The sequence below is a fragment of the Bufo bufo genome, chromosome 1 (genome assembly GCF_905171765.1).
Source record: "Bufo bufo chromosome 1, aBufBuf1.1, whole genome shotgun sequence".
In the NCBI taxonomy this organism is placed as follows: Eukaryota; Metazoa; Chordata; class Amphibia; order Anura; family Bufonidae; genus Bufo; species Bufo bufo.
The window spans coordinates 742,809,528-742,833,843 of record NC_053389.1 but is presented as its reverse complement, the minus strand read 5'-3'; the positions used below and the strand labels follow the sequence as shown (position 1 = coordinate 742,833,843).

Below are 24,316 nucleotides of genomic sequence, written 5' to 3'. Positions count from 1 at the left end.
TTTAGCATCAAGAGCAGTGTGAATATAATCATTTATTCAGGCCCTTTCCCCTCCTGCACTTGCCCAGGGTGGTGCTTCACTATGAAGTGCTCTCTGCATTGAGCTGTTTCACAACCCTTCTCCTCTGCCCTGAGTGACCAGTGTGCCGGTCTCCTGGCTGGATGATACAGCTGTCTCGCAGAGCAGATGGAGGAACTGTGAAGCAGCTCAATGTAGAAAGAACTTCACAGAGAAGCCCAGCCCTAGGCACTTGCAGGAGCAGAATAAGGCAGAATAAAACTTCATATTCACACTACTCCTAATCATAAATAGTATGTTTGTCCAGCTGTCCCCAGCCCCTAGCTAGTGATGTAAGCAGTTTATCATGGTATTGTTGACAGATTTCCTTTAAAGTATTGCTCTGGTAATGTTGCTGAAAAGAGCAGAACATATTAAACCCGGGAAAGTTCTGCACATATTGGGTTCCAAGAATGCCTAAAAGACCAGACAGACAGTGCTGAGAAACCTACTCAAGGAAAAGTCTTTGAATTTCATTTTGTGTATTTGCTAAAGTGAATGAAAACCTGCTTCATGGATTGGAACACTTATCTGTAGTGTAAAGTTTTTCTTGGTCATTTGTGCTTGTGGACTTTAGAAAAACATGTAGGCCAATGCCATAACATTTTCCACTTTGCAATTTTCCTTCCATCTATGTAACTTTTCAGATTGTCAGCAGGAAATAGCCAGTGTTTATGAGATAGTCCTATGTATAGATAATTATCGGATTATAGGCTAAAGTTCCTCTTCTTATACCCTTTCTTCTCTACATGTGGCAGTGGTATAGAAAATATGATACCGTATGAGATACAGGCAGAGATGGCCATCATCATCATCATCATATCATCAAAATGATACCAGATTTTGCCTGCTGTGCTCTCTGGTGTATCTCCAGTGTATACGAAGCAGAAACATCCCACTTTCTACCTGCAACTTAGATGAATTAAAAATATTCTTGAGAAATTCAGATTTCTGGCAAGGATTCGTCTCGTTGCACTGTGGTGGTGTTGCTATTATGTTGTCAATGTTTGTAGCAGCTATTTTTTGGGTGCTGTATTTGGCAGCTTTATGTTACTATGTGTGTACTGTGGTAACTGTTATGCGGACACTTTTTGCTTATCTGGGCACTTGGGTGGCTATTTTTACCACTGTTACTGCTGTTTTGTGAAACTTTTATTTGTCATTATGTGGCCACTGGGAGGCTAGTTGTATGGGTAGATTGACGGGAGAAGGAGACACTGTCAGGAAGGCATAACCTGAACAAATGCAACTGACCCAAAACTTGTGGGTAAAATAGCTATATCTACAGTAAAGTCAGTGTTTACAAGCTATTTCCTACCATTCCTGTTTTTCCTGCATTGGATCTGTACTCAATTTATGGAATGCTGAGGTGACAGGAGTATGTAGGTGTTTTATAGAACTTGATTGATGTAGTAGTTGATTTTCTGCCAGAGTTGGCTATTCTTTCTTTTCTTTCAAATCTTTATTTATTAAGGCAGGGTTATACAGGGTAAACATTCAAGTTGGTGTACAATACAGCACATCTATATATCATCTTCATTGACATTGTTTCTTCCCTATACAACATCTACCTAACATATCATAAAAGGCAATAATAACCATAAAAGACATACAGAGAAACAAACATACATACATAACCTGGATCACAGGTAGGTGTGCAAAGCAGTATCACTGCATCTGGCAGGGTGAAGCTAGATGCGTAATGTTACTAAGACAAATAGAGTTATGGCCGGTTTATCATTTTAAAGGGGCTATTGGCTAGTAATATCCAAAGACCATAGCAGTTGAAGAGGTCTAGGTCTAGGTGAGAGAGCAAAGGAAGCAAGTAATTTAAGGTAATTTAAGGTACAGGAGTCAACCCATTAGAAACACACCAAGTAAACCAGGGAGCCCATTGTTTGAGGTACCTATTATGAGTAAAAGTTTCCCAGCTGGATAGCTCCTCAAATCTGCATATTTCTCTTACTCTTTCTATCCACTCCCCTCTAGTCGGTGTGTCTGTCGAGAGCCAGTGACGTGGGACAAGGATTTTTGCCGCTGCTACTAAGTGTGGTACCAACGAGAGTTTGGATAGAGGGTAATCTCTAGTTGGTAGGTTCAGGAGTAGAGTTGGCTATTCTGGCTTTGGTGCAGTGCAAAACACTGAAACCTCAGTACAAGGTGCAGACTTTATTTCATTATAATTTTATGCTCCAGAGACATGGAGGTCACAATTACCAAATCAACTATCTTTTCTACGCTTTGTATTTGCAGCTGTATTTGGCCAGCATCTGACAGACACCATAGCGTATGAGAAGAAATATGGAAGGCACATGGTTCCCATATTAATGGAAAAGTGTGCAGACTTTATCCTAGAGCATGGGCTGAATGAAGAAGGGATATTCCGACTTCCTGGGCAGGACAATCTGGTGAAGCAACTGAAGGAAGCATTCGATGCAGGAGAAAGACCTTCTTTTAGGAGGTACAGCTACATACTTATTTGCCATACTAGGGCTTTGTGATTATTCTATATTCTCTGTGCTAAGTAGCTCTATATTCTCTGTGCTAAATTGCCAACTACCAACTTGATCTCTACCAAGAGTATCTGACTCTGCCAACCAGAACCCTACTCTGTACTGTGGATAAGCTACAGCCCTGAAACTGTACTGTCTACATATGAGTATATCTGGTCTGGCTTATTACCCAGCTGATGTTTCAGTGCTTTCTTTCTCAAAGTGACAGACATTGATTTACAGCATAGCTACCTGTAGGTGAAAGGTTTTCTTCCTACTGGTTGAGACCTTACTTTTTTCCCATGGAGCATTCCCTAAAAACCGCCCTACTACAAAGAACTTCTATACTACCTTCTATATTCTCTGCCAAATGGTTGCTTTGGAAAATGTACTACTCAACAGTCTCTACCAACAAAAGCTGTCATGACCAGAGCATGTAATGTTCTACCATTTCTAAGTAGGGTAATTTCTATACATTGTCTTTTTATATGCGCGTACATATCTTTCCATTGGTATTTTCAGAGACACTGATGTCCACACTGTGGCATCTCTGTTTAAACTGTATCTGAGGGAGCTGCCTGAACCCGTCTTTCCATGGTCCCAGTATGAAGATTGTCTAGCATGTGAAAATACAATGAGCATTGATGAGGAGAAGGTAAGACATATTGAATTTATAAAAATGTCAACAGCTTGGGATTGAAAACTGTATAACAAGGAGATTCCCCAATGGTGAAGACTTGAGTCAAATATTATGGACATTTTTGGGAGTCATCATGCTTCCTTAGAAAACCAAGAACTCTAGCGCCCACGTCACTGACTGGATTCACTATCCAAAAAACATTTTATAAATTCACTTGCTAATGGCTTTGTGCTTATTTTATATGTAACTTAACTATGTGTTGATAGTAGCAATGTTTGCATTGTCAACATAGACATGCATAGAGGATAGGGAGCCCTATCATAAAAGTCAATATGGATCTGCCCATAGGACAGGCTGACCTAAGCATCAGGCATTATCTCCTCCCCTAAGTTTGCAGAAGCATACTATCCATAAGGAATGGGCCAATCTTAGCCTGCCCCTCTGCTTAAAACGCCTGACAACGTGATCAACACTATTAACCACCTCAGCCCCCAGTGCTTAAACACCCTGAAAGACCAGGCCACTTTTTACACTTCTGACCTACACTACTTTCACCGTTTATTGCTCGGTCATGCAACTTACCACCCAAATGAATTTTACCTCCTTTTCTTCTCACTAATAGAGCTTTCATTTGGTGGTATTTCATTGCTGCTGACATTTTTACTTTTTTTGTTATTAATCGAAATTTAACGATTTTTTTGCAAAAAAATGACATTTTTCACTTTCAGTTGTAAAATTTTGCAAAAAAAAACGACATCCATATAGAAATTTTGCTCTAAATTTATAGTTCTACATGTCTTTGATAAAAAAAAAATGTTTGGGTAAAAAAAAAATGGTTTGGGTAAAAGTTATAGCGTTTACAAACTATGGTACAAAAATGTGAATTTCCGCTTTTTGAAGCAGCTCTGACTTTCTGAGCACCTGTCATGTTTCCTGAGGTTCTATAATGCCCAGACAGTACAAACACCCCACAAATGACCCCATTTCTGAAAGTACACACCCTAAGGTATTCGCTGATGGGCATAGTGAGTTCATAGAACTTTTTATTTTTTGTCACAAGTTAGCGGAAAAAGATGATTTTTTTTTTTTTTCTTACAAAGTCTCATATTCCACTAACTTGTGACAAAAAATAAAAAGTTCTATGAACTCACTATGCCCATCAGCGAATACCTTGGGGTCTCTTCTTTCCAAAATGGGGTCACTTGTGGGGTAGTTCTACTGCCCTGGCATTCTAGGGGCCCAAATGTGTGGTAAGGAGTTTGAAATCAAATTCTGTAAAAAATGACCTGTGAAATCCGAAAGGTGCTCTTTGGAATATGGGCCCCTTTGCCCACCTAGGCTGCAAAAAAGTGTCACACATCTGGTATCTCCGTACTCAGGAGAAGGTGGGGAATGTGTTTTGGGGTGTCATTTTATATATACCCATGCTGGGTGAGAGAAATATCTTGGCAAAAGACAACTTTTCCCATTTTTTTATACAAAGTTGTCATTTGACCAAGATATTTATCTCACCCAGCATGGGTATATGTAAAAAGACACCCCAAAACACATTCCTCAACTTCTCCTGAGTACGGGGATACCAGATGTGTGACACTTTTTTGCAGCCTAGGTGGGCAAAGGGGCCCATATTCCAAAGAGCACCTTTCGGATTTCACTCCTCATTTTTTCCTGAATTTGATTTCAAACTCCTTACCACACATTTGGGCCCCTAGAATACCAGGGCAGTATAACTACCCCACAAGTGACCCCATTTTGGAAAGAAGACACCCCAAGGTATTCCGTGAGGGGCATGGCGAGTTCCTAGAATTTTTTATTTTTTGTCACAAGTTAGTGGAAAATGATGATTTATTTTTTTTTTATTTTTTTTTCATACAAAGTCTCATATTCCACAAACTTGTGACAAAAAATAAAAACTTCCATGAACTCACTATGCCCATCAGCGAATACCTTGGGGTCTCTTCTTTCCAAAATGGGGTCACTTGTGGGGTAGTTATACTGCCCTGGCATTCTAGGGGCCCAAATGTGTGGTAAGTAGGTAAATGACCTGTGAAATCCGAAAGGTGCTCTTTGGAATGTGGGCCCCTTTGCCCACCTAGGCTGCAAAAAAGTGTCACACATCTGGTATCTCTGTATTCAGGAGAAGTTGAGGAATGTGTTTTGGGGTGTCTTTTTACATATACCCATGCTGGGTGAGATAAATATCTTGGTCAAATGCCAACTTTGTATAAAAAAATGGGAAAAGTTGTCTTTTGCCAAGATATTTCTCTCACCCAGCATGGGTATATGTAAAATGACACCCCAAAACACATTCCCCAACTTCTCCCGATTACGGAGATACCAGATGTGTGACACTTTTTTGCAGCCGAGGTGGGCAAAGGGGCCCATATTCAAAAGAGCACCTTTCGGATTTCACAGGTCATTTTTTACAGAATTTGATTTCAAACTCCTTACCACACATTTGGGCCCCTAGAATGCCAGGGCAGTATAACTACCCCACAAGTGACCCCATTTTGGAAAGAAGAGACCCCAAGGTATTCGCTGATGGGCATAGTGAGTTCATGGAAGTTTTTATTTTTTGTCACAAGTTAGTGGAATATGAGACTTTGTATGAAAAAAAAAAATAAATAAAAAATAAGCATTTTCCACTAACTTGTGACAAAAAATAAAAAATTCTAGGAACTCGCCATGCCCCTCACGGAATACCTTGGGGTGTCTTCTTTCCAAAATGGGGTCACTTGTGGGGTAGTTATACTGCCCTGGCATTTTCCAGGGGCCCTAATGTGTGGTAAGTAGGTAAATGACCTGTGAAATCCTAAAGGTGCTCTTTGGAATATGGGCCCCTTTGCCCACCTAGGCTGCAAAAAAGTGTCACACATGTGGTATCGCCGTATTCAGGAGAAGTTGGGGAATGTGTTTTGGGGTGTCATTTTACATATACCCATGCTGGGTGAGAGAAATATCTTGGCAAAAGACAACTTTTCCCATTTTTTTATACAAAGTTGGCATTTGACCAAGATATTTCTCTCACCCAGCATGGGTATATGTAAAATGACACCCCAAAACACATTCCCCAACTTCTCCTGAGTACGGCGATACCAGATGTGTGACACTTTTTTGCAGCCTAGATGCGCAAAGGAGCCCAAATTCCTTTTAGGAGGGCATTTTTAGACATTTGGATACCAGACTTCTTCTCACGCTTTGGGGCCCCTAGAATGCCAGGGCAGTATAAATACCCCACATGTGACCCCATTTTGGAAAGAAGACACCCCAAGGTATTCAATGAGGGGCATGGCGAGTTCATAGAAATTTTTTTTTTTTGGCACAAGTTAGCGGAAATTGATATTTTTAATTTTTTTCTCACAAAGTCTCCCGTTCCGCTAACTTGGGACAAAAATTTCAATCTTTCATGGACTCAATATGCCCCTCACGGAATACCTGGGGGTGTCTTCTTTCCGAAATGGGGTCACATGTGGGGTATTTATACTGCCCTGGCATTCTAGGGGCCCTAAAGCGTGAGAAGAAGTCTGGAATATAAATGTCTAAAAAATTTTACGCATTTGGATTCCGTGAGGGGTATGGTGAGTTCATGTGAGATTTTATTTTTTGACACAAGTTAGTGGAATATGAGACTTTGTAAGAAAAAAAAAAAAAATTCTGCTAACTTGGGCCAAAAAAATATCTGAATGGAGCCTTACAGAGGGGTGATCAATGACAGGGGGGTGATCAATGACAGGGGGGTGATCAATGACAGGGGGGTGATCAGGGAGTCTATATGGGGTGATAACCACAGTCATTGATCACGCCCGTGTAAGGCTTCATTCAGACGTCCGGATGCGTTTTGCGGATCCGATCCATCTATCAGTGCATCCGTAAAAATCATGCGGACATCTGAATGGAGCTTTACAGGGGGGTAATCAATGACAGGGGGGTAATCAGGGAGTCTATATGGGGTGATCACCACAGTCATTGATCATGCCCCTGTAAGGCTTCATTCAGACGTCCGGATGCGTTTTGCGGATCCGATCCATCTATCAGTGCATCCGTAAAAATCATGCGGACATCTGAATGGAGCTTTACAGGGGGGTAATCAATGACAGGGGGGTGATCACCACAGTCATTGATCATGCCCCTGTAAGGCTTCATTCAGACGACCGGATGCGTTTTGCGGATCCGATCCATGTATCAGTGCATCCGTAAAAATCATGCGGACATCTGAATGGAGCTTTACAGGGGGGTGATCAGGGAGTCTATATGGGGTGATCACCACAGTCATTGATCATGCCCCTGTAAGGCTTCATTCAGACGTCCGGATGCGTTTTGCGGATCCGATCCATCTATCAGTGCATCCGTAAAAATCATGCGGACATCTGAATGGAGCTTTACAGGGGGGTAATCAATGACAGGGGGGTAATCAATGACAGGGGGGTGATCAGGGAGTCTATATGGGGTGATCACCACAGTCATTGATCATGCCCCTGTAAGGCTTCATTCAGACGTCCGGATGCGTTTTGCGGATCCGATCCATCTATCAGTGCATCCGTAAAAATCATGCGGACATCTGAATGGAGCTTTACAGGGGGGTAATCAATGACAGGGGGGTGATCACCACAGTCATTGATCATGCCCCTGTAAGGCTTCATTCAGACGACCGGATGCGTTTTGCGGATCCGATCCATGTATCAGTGCATCCGTAAAAATCATGCGGACATCTGAATGGAGCTTTACAGGGGGGTAATCAATGACAGGGGGTAATCAATGACAGGGGGGTGATCAGGGAGTCTATATGGGGTGATCACCACAGTCATTGATTACGCCCCTGTAAGGCTTCATTCAGACGTCCGGATGCGTTTTGCGGATCCGATCCATCTATCAGTGGATCCGTAAAAATCATGCGGACGTCTGAATGGAGCTTTACAGGGGGTTGATCAATGACAGGGGGGGTAATCAATGACAGGGGGGTGATCAGGGAGTCTATATGGGGTGATCAGGGGTGATTAGGGGTGATCAGGGGCTAATAAGGGGTTAATAAGTGACGGGGGGGGGGTGTAGTGTAGTGTAGTGGTGCTTGGTGCTACTTTACTGAGCTACCTGTGTCCTCTGGTGGTCGATCTAAACAAAGGGGACCACCAGAGGACCAGGTAGCAGGTATATTAGACGCTGTTATCAAAACAGCGTCTAATATACCTGTTAGGGGTTAAAAAAAACACATCTCCAGCCTGCCAGCGAACGATCGCCGCTGGCAGGCTGGAGATCAACTCTCTTACCTTCCGTTCCTGTGAGCGCGCGCGCCTGTGTGCGCGCGTTCACAGGAAGTCTCGCGTCTCGCGAGATGACGCGTATATGCGTGACTGTGCGCAGCGCTGCCACCTCCGGAACGCGATCCTGCGTTAGGCGGTCCGGAGGTGGTTAAACATGCCATACTGCCTGGTAGGGTTGAGTGTGCCAATTAATCTGATTCCTTTATTTTGTCTGTATGTTAAACAATTAAAGAGATATCATATGTAAATCAACAAGTTTGAGCACCAGGGGTCCAAACCAAGTGTTTGGAGCGCTGCTCTTGTAATGCCTCTGCGCTTTGCACACTCCCCCCCCCCTCCCTATTATTGACAGGACTAGACATCAAGCATGGTGAGTGCAGAAGTGGCAGATGCAATCATGCTTCTCATATCTGTGACACTCGACACTCAGCTCTGGCTCAAACTACATTGAGAAACAGATCTTTAACCTGAATGGGGAGTATTATGTATGAGTATACGGAAAGAAGTAAAATTCATCCTGGAGCTGTGTCATAGCATGATATCATATACACTACTTACAGCCTGGTAAGGCTACTTTCACACTAGTGTTTTTACTGGATCCGGCAGGGTTTCAGCAAAAACACTTCCGTAACTGATAATACAACCATCTGCATCCATTATGAACGGATCCGGTTGTATTATCTTTAACATAGCCAAGACGGATCCGTCATGAACTCCATTGAAAGTCAGTGGGGGACGGATCAGTTTTCTATTGTGTCAGATTGTGTCAGAGAAAATGGATTTGTCCCCATTGACTTGCATTGGGGGTCATGCCGGATTCGTCTTGCTCCGCATCCCAGGACGGAAAGCAAACTACAACATGTTGCAGTTTGCTCTCCGGTATGGGAACGCAACTAAACGGAACGAAATGCATTTTGGAGCATTCCGTTCTGTTCATTTCAGTTTTGTCCCCATTGACATCGAGCCCCTATGACGAATCTCAATACCGGAAAACTAAAATGCTAGTGTGAAAGTAGCCTTAGTACAGCATTATGCGCATTAGGCCATTTTGCCATAAACATAACATTTTAATTTATATCAACCTTTATTATGGGTTAAATGATGGAGATAAAAATAACTGAAGAAAAAATTGACAAGTCTCTTTTGATATTTGAACTGAGACCCTCTATATCGAAGGCAGAGCAATTACCTCCAGGCTATAGGCTTACTGTGTTGAGGATAGTGGTTTAATATGCTTAATAAGCTAATGCATGTTACTATTTTATTTTTTGTTGTTGAAAGGCACAATATATGCCTGTGAAAAACCACTAATATGTATTGGCTTTCTGAGGATAGAAAACTACTCTGTTCAACATGATAGGTCTATAGCCTGGAGGTAAGTCATCTGGTTTCCATATAGAGGGTGTCAGGTTCAAATCCCCAAAGAAACATGTATGTTGTATCTTCAGTTAATTTTTTTTCTCCCTCATTTAGCCTATAATAAAAATTTATAGAAATTCATCATCTTGTATATATGGCAAAATCAGTGCTCCAAGGGCTCTGCATAGCCCCATGGTGCTTGGACTTGCTGATTTGCAAATGAATAAAAACACAGATATCTCTACAGGATCTCTATCCCTTTCAGAAGGGGCCATACATTTTTCTGTTCACTTTCCGTATGAAAGCTTGTTTTTTGCGGGACAAGTTGCACTTTCTAATTCCACCATTTAATATTGCATATGATGTCGTGTGGAGCTGGAAAAAAATCAGAATGGGGTGAAATTTAAAAAAAAATAAAAGTTTTAAGGGTTTTGTTTTTACTGTGTTCCCTACATGGTAAAACTGACCTGTTACTTTCATTCTCTAGGTCAGTATAATAATGGTGATACAACATACTTAGAGTTTTTCTTGCATTTTAAGGTCTCATGCACACGACCGTATGTATTTTGCGGTCCGCAAAACACGGACCCGCAAAAAATACGGATGACGTCCGTGTGCATTCCGTATTTTGAAGAACGGAACAGCTGTCCCCAATAGAACAGTCCTATCCTTGTCCGTAATGTGTTCTATACTATGTATGAAACAGCAGGCACCCCGTGGCTATGGTGTCCCCTGCTTTTGTAAGCGGACAGTATCTTTAAAGTTCCAGCCAGCTCATGTACATGTACAGCGCTGGTCGGGAAAGGGTTAATAATATATGCAGCAAGCCGCGAGGAGTGTGCAGTGGATGGAAGTAGTTGTATTCACAGTTCGGACACTCCCTGTGCCTTGCAGTGAAGTAAGGAATACACCTTTTCCTACCGTGAACTTTGGGTTTTCCTGCTTGGTGTTGCTTAGGCTGCTCTTGGTGGTGATGAATGGTGACATGGAAGACAGAGTCCATAGACAGCTGGAGATGTCCGTGCAGTGTTGCGGTGCAGCAAATAAGAAGGCCAAGTTAATAGCAAAATAATTCCTAACTGAAGATTTTAGTTGAAGTGCATTAATCAGAGTCTCTATGCTATATTGGTATAAAGAGTTAGCAATCGTGAATGTTACAGGTACAAGATGCTTGATACTATTTCTTGATTATATTTTCAGGGCCATGGAGAACTCATGAAACAGATAAGACTCCTTCCAAGAGACAATTACAATCTCCTCAGCTTCATATGCAGGTATATTGTAATCTTCACAGCAGTAATTAGTCCTACCAGCCACTACTACTGAATATGCACTTCCAATGGTAAAAGTGATGAGTGGCTTAATTATGTATCTGTATTCCAGAAGGCTGTATATAAGAAGGGGTAGTTAACTGGCAGCCTTTAGAGACAGTTGCTGGGTGGTGGGCTGGCCCCACCCTCCTGGTTAGAGAGGCCATCACTTGCTGATGGGATGGCTCCCTACACTACAGCGATGAAGGTGCTGTGTGGCTCCGACGATGACTTCTGACAATGGAGCCACGCTGAGCAGCTGATTGGCTGGGGTGTGGGATGCCGGACACCTGAGGATAGGCCATCACTTAAAGGGAATCTGTCAGCATCTTTTAACATAAAAACTGAATATACCTTCAAGCAGGATTCCCTTATAGTTCCAAACAAAGCTCTTTTTGCTCCATATGAGTGCTAGAATTTACACATGAAACTCGTTGGGTCCTGTTACAGAACTTGTATTAGCACCCAGGAGCCAATCCATTTAACATCTAATGCAATTAACATTAACATCTATGATTCTATGAGTATTCTTTCTATTCTTTCAGATTCTTATATGAAGTACAGAAAAACTCCAGTGTAAATAAGATGAGTGTAGATAATCTAGCCATGGTGATAGGAGTCAACCTTCTGAAGCCAAAGACAGAAGAACCAGTGGCTCTAATGAGAGGTAATCCATTTACTGTGTATCTACGGTACATATTGAATTGGTCTAAAATACAAATTCTGTATACTCGTTTTGACTATCATCTTCTCCTTTTGAAAATACAGTAGTGAGTCTTTTCCAATAGTGGCAAAAGCCACTGAAAAAGATATAGATAGGTACGTATCCAAACTAAATATGATTCACTGCCTGAAAAGGATTTTAAAACAAAATAATAACACCTTTAATATAGATTCTTCCAAAATACGCGGAAAGGAAGGGCGCTTGCCCTAAATGTTCAGGCACAACCTCAAAAAACTCCCTGGGATTGGGGTGAGGTGGGGTAGATGACACCACAAACCTTAATCTCACACCCACCCTGGAGATTGCCAGACTACGGATGACCTGGGTTTATTAGCAAGTATAGCACCCATATAGGGGTCTATCACTGTAGGGTGTGGAGGCAAAAAATCATAACAATCCCTTCAGATGGAAGAAAGATGCCCCACAACGTGTGTGAGGCTGTCAGAGGGAATTGTTACTAAAGTATCTTCTGAGGGTCACTGGTAATGAGCCTTTAGATAAAGTGTATAATGTTGGATGGATCAAAGCCAGTGAATAGTAGTATTGAGCGAAGCATTCAAAGCAGAATACGATTCAAAGTTTAAGAAAACTTCCAGAATTTTCTTGCGCTTTGTGGTAACGAATCAGGTTTTCTGCACATGCTACAAAGTGAAGCTAAGTGTAGAGGAGACAAGCGCAGAAACGCAAGATCACCCATAATGCTGTGCAGCCAGCCAATCTGCACCTTTTCTGTGTTTTTGACCCGAACCTGGTTTTGACTGATGGAAATAACTGACCAAATAACTGAAGTGTGAACACAGCCTAAGACTAGATTACAGTCAACCACATAGAGAGGTCTCCATAAGGCTACTTTCACATCATGGATCTGCAAAAACGCTTCCGTTACCATAATACAACTGCATGCATTCATCATGAACGAATCCGGTTGTATTATGTCTTCTATAGCCAGGCCTATGACGGATCCGTCATGAACACCATTGAAAGTCAATGGGGGACGGATACATTTTTTATTGTGTCAGAGAAAACTGATCCATCCCCATTGACTTACATTGCACCACATTGCGGACAGAAAAACGCTGCTTGCAGTGTTATTCTGTCCGCGATAAGAGCGCAACCAAATGAAACAATGCATTTTGGTGGATTCCATTTCATTCAGTTCAGTTTTGTCTCCATTGACAATGAATGGGGACAAAACTGAAGCTTTTTCTTCCGCTATTGAGATCCTATGACGGAACTCAATAGCGGAATTGAAAACGCTAATGTGAAAGTAGCCCAAGAGAGTCCTGTAGTGATACCATCAAAGTCATTACTTAGAGATAATTTGTAGATTTTCCTCAAACCAGATCTTTCCATTAGGAATTTTTGTTTCATCACTTTTCCTCTTTAGGTGCCCCACAGATTCAGAAACTAATGACCGTGATGATCAGAAACCATGAAAAATTCTTTCCTAAAACCAATGACCAGCTAGTGGAAGCCAAGATGCAAAGAAATGATCTGAAAAAAGTGCAGATTACACGTAGTTCAGTTGGTTGGGATGCAGCCGAAGACACTGTCTCACCTTCAGAAGATTCATCTAAAACACATAGGGTAAGATGCCAGTGATGCATAGTAGGCATTTATCCCTTGTATGTAAGGAAAAATTTTATTGGGGGGGGGGGGAAATGGGGGCACATATATACAACCGAGGGTTCTTAAGCAAGAAAGGTGTTTGGGCCTCTGTTCTCACATAGCTCAACAAACACTCCACATCTAAGCTATTAAATGTGTTAGCTCAGTCCCTTATGAGCAATCTAATAGACAGTGAGAGGCTGTGTTTGGGAGGGAAAAGGGTACCCGTACCTACTAGGCCCTTCATTTTTATGTTTTCATATGATATAGTTGTTTTCCAATTGCAGGCATACATTACAAAAAATTATACTCAGTTTTTTATTCTTTTCTCCAGAAATACTCCGGTGATTCTCGTAACTCTTCGATCTCGGATGATAGCATATCTTTTCATGATGACTACATTTCTGAAATAGTCGATAACACAGAATCATGGAAAGCTATTCCCAGAAAGAGAACTCAAACTATGCCTATTATCAATTTTTCTACAGTGAAAAATCTAGATGACAACAATGCCAAAGCCCTCAAAGAGGAAATATTCAGTGGTGAATTTTGGGCATCTCCCAGTGGGCGAAAGGCTCATTTATCTACTAGCCACAAGAGAACATTGTCAGAAGAACTGTCTCAACATCGTACATCAACCTATGATAATGTCCCTTACCCCCAAAGTGATTGTAAAGGTAGTTCAGGGTCAGGAACATTTGAGTCACGTACTATGAGCAGTGAAGGCCAGCAAAGCCCAAGCTTCCTAAGGAATGGGGTTAACTGTCCTTTTACTGAGAGTAAAGATGAAGACAACTGTGAGAGGTTGGTCAACTCTCTAGAAGAAATGACAATTCACCAGAAGAAACTTGAGGACCGCATTAAAAGGTAATTAACAATGCTAATGTTACAGCTAGAAATTTTAAGAATTATTAGAAATTCTACATAGGTATCCTTAAAAGCAACAGGCACCTTTCATCAATTTTTCATTATTTGAACCTATTATGTGATAAAAAATGACATAGAATGACATAAACATTGTGTAATTGGTTTTCTTCTGCAGTCTGCATGTGTACACATGAAATCCATCAGACAAGTTCTCTGATGGCTCACTCTGTAGTCCTTGTCTTTGCCATCTTTACAACCAAGTTAAAAAACAGGTCACTTAAAAGATTGTTGAGTAGAGTAGAGAAAAGGGCTACAGAGTGCTTATCTGACGGATTTCACTTTGGACGGAACTGAGCAATGTATGTGATTTCATAGAAAATTGATCTGAAAGTGACTATAGCCTTTAAAGGGTCTGTGAGTTTTCATAAAACTTTTGATATGTCATGTATCTGTTCAGTCATCTCACATTTTTAATGGGTTTTCCAGTAAAGAAAACTAATTTTAAAATATCGTATTAGGAAATTCTGAGTTACTAGAGAGGAGTCCTCTGTTTAGGATCCTCATCCCGTGACCAGAGCAGAGTGGTCACAGTATGTGTCTCTCTCACTGAAGAGCTTTTCCTGTTATGAATTACACAACCCATTGATGTAAATGGGAACTTTGTAATGCTTAATTTCCCCTGTGGTGGCACTGCCGAGAAGTTAAACATTTACTGCCTAAAAAGAACAGCTTATCGGTGGGTGTTCCAGCAGTAGCAGGTACTTTTAGGCATGAGTGTTACTGCATTTAAGCATGGGGTGGAGTATGTCTAGATCCCATAGAAGAAAATCTCCACATGGCTCTATATGAAATTGTAGAAATATGGAGATACCATAAGACTCCATACACCACTGTGGGTATCCTATTGCAACTCAATAAAAAATGGAGCCATGTTATATCCATATGTATGAGGTCTTACAGTGGAGGCTTATATTTGGCAGGTGTATAGTATTCCTTATTTGATAAACTGCTGCAATAGACAAAGAATTGTGGACATTTATGGCATATCCACAGTATATGCCATAAATGTCAGATAGATGCAGTTTCCACCTCTGGGACCTGCACCTACCTGGAGTATGAGAGCCCATCACACTGTAGAGAATGGAGCGTTGGGCATGCATGTGCAGTTCCTTCCATTCACTTCTATGGAACTTCCAAAAATAGCCAGGCATGCTTCCTGGCTGTTTTTGGAACTCCTTTAAAAGTGAATGGAGAGAGCTGTGCATGTAGTCTATGGAAAAACCTATAGACAATAAACTATTGTACATATTCCATGGAAGGCTTTCTCATGCTCAACCTAAATCTTCTTTTAGACAACCATTCAAAAATTCTGTGACAATGATCTTTTAGGTGTGTGGTCCTCTCGAAGACCAGGGTCACCATACAGAGGATATCAAGGATTTGAAAACCTCTCACAGATAAGTCTGGTTTACATCAGGAGCGATCTTCTCAAAGAGGTTGTAAATGCTAATAAAACAGAATATTTTTCTGCTGTATGAAAAGGAAGTGGTGACCACAGAGGCATGCGAAGGAAAGTTAACACCCATAAAAAGTTCTGTGGAAGACAGCAAGAGTTGTTGCAGGGCTTCAGATAAGCTGTTTCTTCTTAAGACATTGCCAAGCATAATAATTCATTTATCTTTTAGTTTTACCTGGGGCATCAGTCATGAATTAAATTCCTCTATTCGATTTTGCATAATATGAAGTTTATTCATACCTGTGTCTAGATATTCATGTTACATGCTTTATGGTGCCCCCTGCTGTTCTTTTGTCTACCTCTCAGAACGAACATCTCACGTATTCAGTGCTTTTGAGAAAAAACCTCTTTTGGTGCACCTATTCTTATTGGCTGGCCTATACAATAGCAGCGATCATTCCGCTCCCTGTGTGTATGAGGATCCGGGCAGTGGAACAACTGAGCATGTCTGACCACCAGCACTGGACACATCTGGCATGTTTACTAATGTGATTATGCCTAGAAATTGTCATAAAATGCTAATCATGTTACATCACGATGTCAACTTTTTTAGGCCCCATGCACATTACCAGTCCGCAAAATACGGATGCGGTCCGCGTTGCACCCGTATTTTATTTGACCCATTGACATCAATAGGTCTGCATTTTGCAGACAAGTATAGCACATATTCTATCTTTTTGCGTAACAGACATATGGATGCGGAAAGCACATTGATTATTTGTGTGCTTTCCGCATCTGTATATGAGTTCCGCAAAAAGATAGACTATGGGGGTCTAAAGCACCGGATTTAATGACCCCTATATCTGGCGGTGCAGCTGCCGAAGTTATGAAGAGGCGCCGCCCACGCCATGCCCACTTTTTTTAGACCTAGTGTGAGTGGGGAGAAGTTGTAGATTGTGGTGCAACTAACCGTTGCGCTGCAATCTGCACCTGAAATGCGCCTTATTTAGGTGTATTTCAGCATAATAAATGCCCCCTTTGGCTTGGTGGAATGTGGTGTCACAACATGTAACAATAGGCCCCAATGTAAGTAGTCAACAAATAGGTAGTGTAAAATAGTCTAGCCATGCACCAAATCAATCATCCCACTGTGATACATTTTGCACATATTTAGTAAGGTTATGCTGTCTACATTTTATATAGGATTAGTAGATCTGTGGATGTCCTGAAATGGAACAAAAAAGGAAAAAATTGGGGCTCCATAACAAGTATGTAGTAGCAATATCTACACGGGATCATTATCAAAAAACTGATTCTAATAATAATACAGAAATTTTTCACCATGGGGCAATCTCTTTAATCCACTGAGACAGTTTTTTTTTTAAATGCCGAGAATGTTTCTTTTTTACAAGTATTTTTATAGTCTTTTATCGTTTCCTTTTTGTCTTAGCCTAGAGAAAGAAAATTATGATGTATGGAAGAAAGTAGTGAAATTAAACGAGGACTTGGAAAAAGAAAGAAACCAGCGTAAGGCGCTGGAAATCACATTGCAAAACATGGAGCGATCACGTGATGATGCAGATAGGAGACATCTGAAGCAGGAAATCTAAGGTTTTGTGAGGGCCATGAGTCAGGATGGAAACAAGCTGGAGTAACTACAATGGAGAGCAGAAAGGAGACGGATTTCACAATGACTGTGGTCATTTCACCAAATTGCAGACCAAACCCTTGAGAGATAACAAAGGACAAATACAGATGAAAGACTGGAGGAACGTCTGCAGTCCAGCTCGGCCCCTTGGGTAGGAAACTTCTCCATAAAGACTAGAGATGGAAGACTACCTTTTTGTATAGTCTGCTGTCCACCTTCACTGCCAATACTTGGATGTAACCACTGATATATTTTTGTATTGATTATCGATAAGCCTGTATCTATATATATATAAAGGACGTATATATGTATGTATGTACTGTATGTATATTCCGCGATCACTCAAAAACGCAACCATCGATTTCAACGAAACTTGGTATACACATCCCTTGCTACCTGGAAAGAAATCTTGAGGGGATCACAGCTCTCTAGGACGTACCATTCCGGAGATATTCCCAAACAATGACCTGCATTAGCCAATACAAGCCTGCAAGTCTTTCTCTTCATATCCTAACTGCCATACACACGGTCACATGTCCCTTATCAGCCAGTAGAAGCTCGCAGGCCCTTAGTCTCCACATACACACAGTTTCACTCCAGGTTTCCATAACAACCTAGCCATTTTCTTCACTGCTATAGGTCAGCTTTAGGCTAGGGCTACACCACAACATGTCGCACGACACATAAGGCACAACTGCACTGCTACATGTGTCGTGCGACATTGATGTCGCACCAATGTCGTGCGACAATTTTTATAATGATAGTCTATGGTGCTGCACTGCGACATGCGACATGCTATCTTGGATCCATCTTGGATGATAGGCTATGGTGTGACATTATAGCCTATCATTATAAAAATTGTTGAGACAAAAGGTCGCGTGACACATGTTGTCGTGTAGCCCTAGCATTAAAGGGGCAGGGTGCTGTGGAGGTCACTGTTAAAGGGACGGGCACTGTGGAGGTCACTATTAAAGAAACGTCACTGTGGATGTTACTGTTAAGGAGGCAGGCCACTGTGGAAGTCACTGTTAAAGGGGCAGACACTGTGGAGGTCACTGTTAAGGGGGCACGGGCCACTATTAAAGGAGCAACTGCTGTGGAGGTCACTGCTAAGGCAGCAGGGTACTGTGGAGGTCACTGTTAAGGCAGCGGGGTACTGTGGAGGTCACTGTTAAGGGGGCGGGCCTCTGAGGAGGTCACTGTCAAGGGAGTGGGATGCTGTGAAACTCACTGTTAAAGGGACGGACTGCTGTGAAGGTCAAAGTTAAGGGGCGGGGTGCTGTAGAGGTCACTGTTATGGGGGATACTGTCGATATCTTTTAACGACACACACAAACATTAAATTAAATAGATGAAATATACCCGAGCGAAGCCGGGTCCTTCTGCTAGGTAAAAATAATTAAACACCAATGAGATTGGATTCTTGTTTGGTTAGCAATATCGCAACACTGCACCGTTGCCTCGTGGAAAGAATATTCAAAGAAGACATGTCAGCTCTTCTGCTATGTCTAAGTGAATATATGTATTTCCTTTTAAATATCCCATCCCCCATCAGCAAAAGGAATGCGAACACCCAGTTGACAATTTAATCATGCATTTCCAAGAGAAATAGAAAAAGAATGGACATCCTTATTCTGTAGCACATTGCACCGCTTATAATAAGTGCACCATTTTCTTGGCATTGTTTGCACCTAAACTTTGGGCTCCTCATTTTGAACACATATATTACTCAGATGCACCAAAAAGAATGGGGGTCATTTATCAAAGACTAGCATATTATTCTGGTCTTTGATATGCCCTGCACCACTGTAGGATGCACTTAATTTATGACGAAGCACCTAGACTGAAATCTCCTCTAGTTCCTAGGAGTAGATTTCAGTCATCATAATAATAAAAGTAAATAATAAATATACCAGGGCCAATGGCCCTTCCCAAACCATACCCCACCACTCCCCTTTTCAAAAAGTGGCAAGGGCAGCACACAAAGGCCACGGGAGCCAAAATGTAGATGCAGTGGTATTCAAAAAGTCATAAACCAGACTAGTGACTTTTTTATACTGGTTTCTGGTGTCAAAATAAATGACCCCCAATTACATTTTTTCATGTGGACATTTCCAGAATCTAAAGTAGAATGTGGACATAGCCAGCTTTTGTCTACCTTTTTAGATACATCTGTAGTCCGTTTCATACTTAAAAGCAGCACAGATTAGACCAATTTAGTGTTGGTCTAAAGTTTTTGGCGGACAGAATTATGGTGCATTTGGAACACATTTTTGGCTAGACAGTCTAAAGGTGCACCAGGTTTATCATCCAGCATCAGCAACTATGATACATTTTATATATGTTTACTCATGTTACTTTTGTAGTTTAGCAGCCCAATAATCTGCCTGTCCTAGGTGGCAGTCCTCGCAGTATGCATCAACTATCCATAGGACAGGTAATTAAAGGGAACCTGTCACCAGTTTTATGGTGTCCTAACTAAGGGCAACATAAATAAGTGATTGATTCTCTTAGCACAATGCTGGGTCACTTTCTTTAATTGATCCAGTCAATCTGCCAACATCTTGTATTAAAAAACTCCAGCTGATAATGATGAGTCATAAATATTCATGAGCTCCTGACTCTCCCCGCCCACCTGCTGCTGATTGACAGTTTTTTTTCCATATGAATCAGCAGCAGGTGGGCAGGGGAGTGGCTCTGAATTAAATATACGCTGGACTCAATGACATCACGCTGGACTCAAATCAGCTCATTAGCATGCGGCATGCGGCATCTTTGTGTGTATATTATGAGATAACCATCTGTCACACCAGTAAGTGAATACATCTAAGGCACTTTTTAGTAGTTAATGATTGTATATAATTAGTTAGATTATAATCAAATATCCACATGACAGGTTCCCTTTAATGTATGATTGCTAGGACCCCCACTGATCACAAGTATGAGGTCCTACAGTCTCATATGACAATGGAGCAGTGGTGTGCATATATCATTACTGCTCATTCACTTATATGGGACTGCAGGAGATGGCCAAGTGCTGGCGCGTTGGTTCCGCATGTGACCGTTCCATTCATACAGGGAACTTAGGGACGTTCATTCTCATGATTGGTAGGGGTTTCCTGTGGTAGGGGATCTGCTGTGATCATACATTTCTCAACTATCCTGTGGATTTGTGACAAATGTTGTCCTTGGGTCAACTCTTTAAGGCTGGTTTCACATATGTAGTTTTATGGTGTTTTGCAGATTTTTGTGGGTTTTGGTACCTTTATTTAATGTCCCATTTTTGTGGTATTTTTTTGTCAAAAACACCATCTCCAGATGTTAGCAGAACAAACATGTTTTTAGTGCTGTTTTTCTTCACTTGTGTTATTTTTGGGGGTCAATGCCATTTTCAGAGAATTTCAGAATGATATTGCATTTTTCTGGTGCTTTGTGTTATAGATGTCCATAGCAGATGTCATCATCTAGGAAAGATTGGCAGGTGCCAACTACAGTATGTCTTATTGCAAATATCATATGTTAGGCCATGATAGAGCTCGCCTCCTAGCGGGGAAGGAACTCCTGACAACAGAAAGAATCATCCTGGAAATGTCTATCAAATCCTCGCCAGTGATTTTTCAACCCATTAACCATTGGCTGGAGATTTGAAAACTGGTTGTTTGTAAAGGCATCTTTATATCTAGTGGAGGAACAGAGCGTGAATCTGCCGTAGGTATAACTGATTATAAGTTAGAGTATTCCTTTACTATTTCTTGTTCCTTTTCGAGTATGTTCACAGATGGAGTAAACACTCTGGCTTTGCCACCACAACTTTGCATGGACCAAATCATCAGCGTTTTACAGTACCAGCAAAGTGGATGAGATCTGAAGAAACCAACCTGCGGTGCAGATTTTAAATCGGTGTTGTGTCAATCTGTGATGTAGATAACTACTGCGGTACCACACTTTGCAATGCATAGGAAGAGACCTGCAGCAAATTCGCAGGAAAATCAGTGACAAGTGGCCCTACCCTAACTCACTTAAACATGACCTGTCACCTCTCCTGACATGGCTGGTTTAATATCTACATGCATTCCCCATGTAATAACATTTCTGGAGCATCTATTCTTATGTCTCTATGTTGTGCCATTCATTTATTATTTCTACTAGAAGTTATGAATGAATTGCTAGCAGTCTGCAGTAAGGGTACAGAGGGGAGGTAACCAGTTGGGGGTGTGTACCTGCACAGACTCACTCTATCCAATCAGTGCTGCCATTTTCAGACTTTGCAGGTACACCCCCCAACTGGTTACCACCCCTCTGTACCCTTACTGCAGACTGCTAGCAATTCTTTCATAACTTCTAGTAGAAATAATAAAGGAACGGCACAACATAGAGCCATAAGAATAGATGCTCCCGAAATGTTATTACATGGGGAATGCATAAAGCTATTAAAACAGGCATGTCAGGAGTGGTGACAGGGCCTCTTTAACATTACTCCAAGCTTTTTTTTTTTATGCTGACACGGTGTATACTGAATATGAGTCTTATTACACTGTCCTGTAACAGCTGCTTATTTTCTTCAGAATACATTAGTCAATAGTCCTGTGTTGTAACATCCTGCTTATTGACTCAATGTGGCATCATAAGGCAGGACTGAGACACATAGTAAACTACAACATATGAAAGAATATACAGTAAAAATATAAAAAATATAAAAAATATAAGGCCTCATGCATACAGTGGATGTATTTCCCGTAAGACTTCTGTGTGATGTCTGTGTCGCGTACTTTTTTTTTGAGACCCGTTGACTTCAATGAGTCCGTGGTCCGCATTTTGCTTCCAAGAATAGGGCATGTTCTATATTTTGCAGAACGGATGTATGGATGCCGGAAAGCACACAAGTGAATCATTGAGGTCAATGAGTCCACCAAAAAACAGATGTCACACGGACATTTTTTGTATTTTGCAGATCCGTGCTTTGTGGACCGCAAAATACATATGGTCGTGTGAATACCCCCTAACAGAAATACAGTAGTTGCAATAAATCTTTATTTTTGCTTTGCTGAAACACCACACATTGCAGCCAGAAGATGGCGCCACATGATCATGTACTTTGCATTAGACCAATCTGTCTGGTTATGCTGACATGATTTCCAGTTGTAGGTGTTGCACTTATCATTGGAGGTGTGAGAGTCTGTATATTTACAGAACATATAAACACTAAACATATAGGGAAAGCGTACAATACACCATATTGTGTTGATGGGGTAATTATATAGTACAATAATTAAGGATAATTTTTACAAAATAACAAATGTAGGTGTTAATATAAAGAAATGCAGGGATGGCAAAGATGATTTCCACCCAGCATCTTCCCTGCCTTTTGAGATGTTTTAATTCTGCAAATGAACATCTGGAAAGTTCTACATGTATCTGTGAACATTAGTTAACTCATTAATTGCTTTAAGAACATTAGAGGCTAATGAACTATCCCAGAAAGAACTATCCCAGAAAGAAAATGTCCTATTGAAATTTTGAGTCCTTTATATCAGAGTTCTGTGTCTTAGGGCTCTTTCACACCTGCGTTATTGTCTTCCGGCATAGAGTTCCGTCGTCGGGGCTCTATGCCGGAAGAATCCTGATCAGGATTATCCTAATGCATTCTGAATGGAGAGTAATCCGTTCAGGATGCATCAGGATGTCTTCAGTTCCGGTACGGAACGTTTGTTGGCCGGAGAAAATACCGCAGCATGCTGCGCTTTTTGCTCCGGCCAAAAATCCGGAACACTTGCCGCAAGGCCGGATCCGGAATTAATGCCCATTGGAAGGCATTGATCCGGATCCGGCCTTAAGCTAAACGTCGTTTCGGCGCATTGCCGGAGCCGACATTTAGCTTTTTCAGAGTGGTTACCATGGCTGCCGGGACGCTAAAGTCCTGACAGCCATGGTAAGTGTAGCGGGGAGCGGGGGAGCAGTGTACTTACCGTCCGTGCGGCTCCCCGGGCGCTCCAGAGTGACGTCAGGGCGCCCCAAGCGCATGGATCACGTGATCGCATGGATCACGTCATCCATGCGCATGGGGCGCTCTGACGTCATTCTGGAGCGCCCGGGGAGCCGCACGGACTGTAAGTATACTGCTCCCCCGCTCCCCGCTCCTACTATGGCAACCAGGACTTTAATAGCGTCCTGGGTGCCATAGTAACACTGAAAGCATTTGGAAGACGGTTCCGTCTTCAAATGCTTTCAGTACACTTGCGTTTTTCCGGATCCGGAGTGTAATTCCGGCAAGTGGAGTACACGCCGGATCCGGACAACGCAAGTGTGAAAGAGGCCTTAAATGACATTTTTTTTGCTTTCAGGGTATATATACACACTCATTTAGAAAAAAAAAAAAAAAAACACAACAAGAAAGAGTTGTTGCAATGGAATTACCGTAAGTTTTCTATGTGTGAATGTAATGATGATAAATGTAAATGATCTGATCACAATATTAGAGAGAAAGGATAAGTTTATTGGGGAAAACTATACAATAGAAAGGAGTCTCTAGGAACCTGTTGGGCTCCTCTAGCCTGGATACAAGATGAGATACAGCCTCTAGCCTGGATACAAGATGAGATACGGCCTCTAGCCTGGATACAAGATGAGATACGGCCTCTAGCCTGGATACAAGAGGAGATACAGCCTCTAACCTGGATACAAGAGGAGATACAACCTCTAGCCTGGATACAAGATGAGATACGGCCTCTAGCCTGGATACAAGAGGAGATACAACCTCTAGCCTGGATACAAGATGAGATACGGCCTCTAGCCTGGATACAAGATGAGATACGGCCTCTAGCCTGGATACAAGAGGAGATACGGCCTCTAGCCTTGATACAAGATGAGATACAGCCTCTAGCCTGGATACAAGAGGAG

At 41.7% G+C, this 24,316-nt stretch overlaps 1 protein-coding gene across 1 annotated transcript in view; it reads left to right on the top strand.

Annotated features, from left to right (window-relative positions):
* The window catches only part of ARHGAP25 (Rho GTPase activating protein 25), a 120,438-nt gene extending 102,708 nt beyond the window's left edge, over nt 1–17,730 (top strand). Inside the window, exons 5-11 of the mRNA XM_040414455.1 lie at nt 2,311–2,518; nt 3,072–3,204; nt 11,007–11,080; nt 11,662–11,783; nt 13,228–13,427; nt 13,783–14,315; nt 17,222–17,730. Of these exons, the coding sequence (XP_040270389.1) occupies nt 2,311–2,518; nt 3,072–3,204; nt 11,007–11,080; nt 11,662–11,783; nt 13,228–13,427; nt 13,783–14,315; nt 17,222–17,381 (1,430 nt within the window). The 3' untranslated portion in view covers nt 17,382–17,730. The remainder of the gene's footprint in view (nt 1–2,310; nt 2,519–3,071; nt 3,205–11,006; nt 11,081–11,661; nt 11,784–13,227; nt 13,428–13,782; nt 14,316–17,221) is intronic.
* The last annotated feature ends 6,586 nt before the right edge of the window (nt 17,731–24,316 follow it).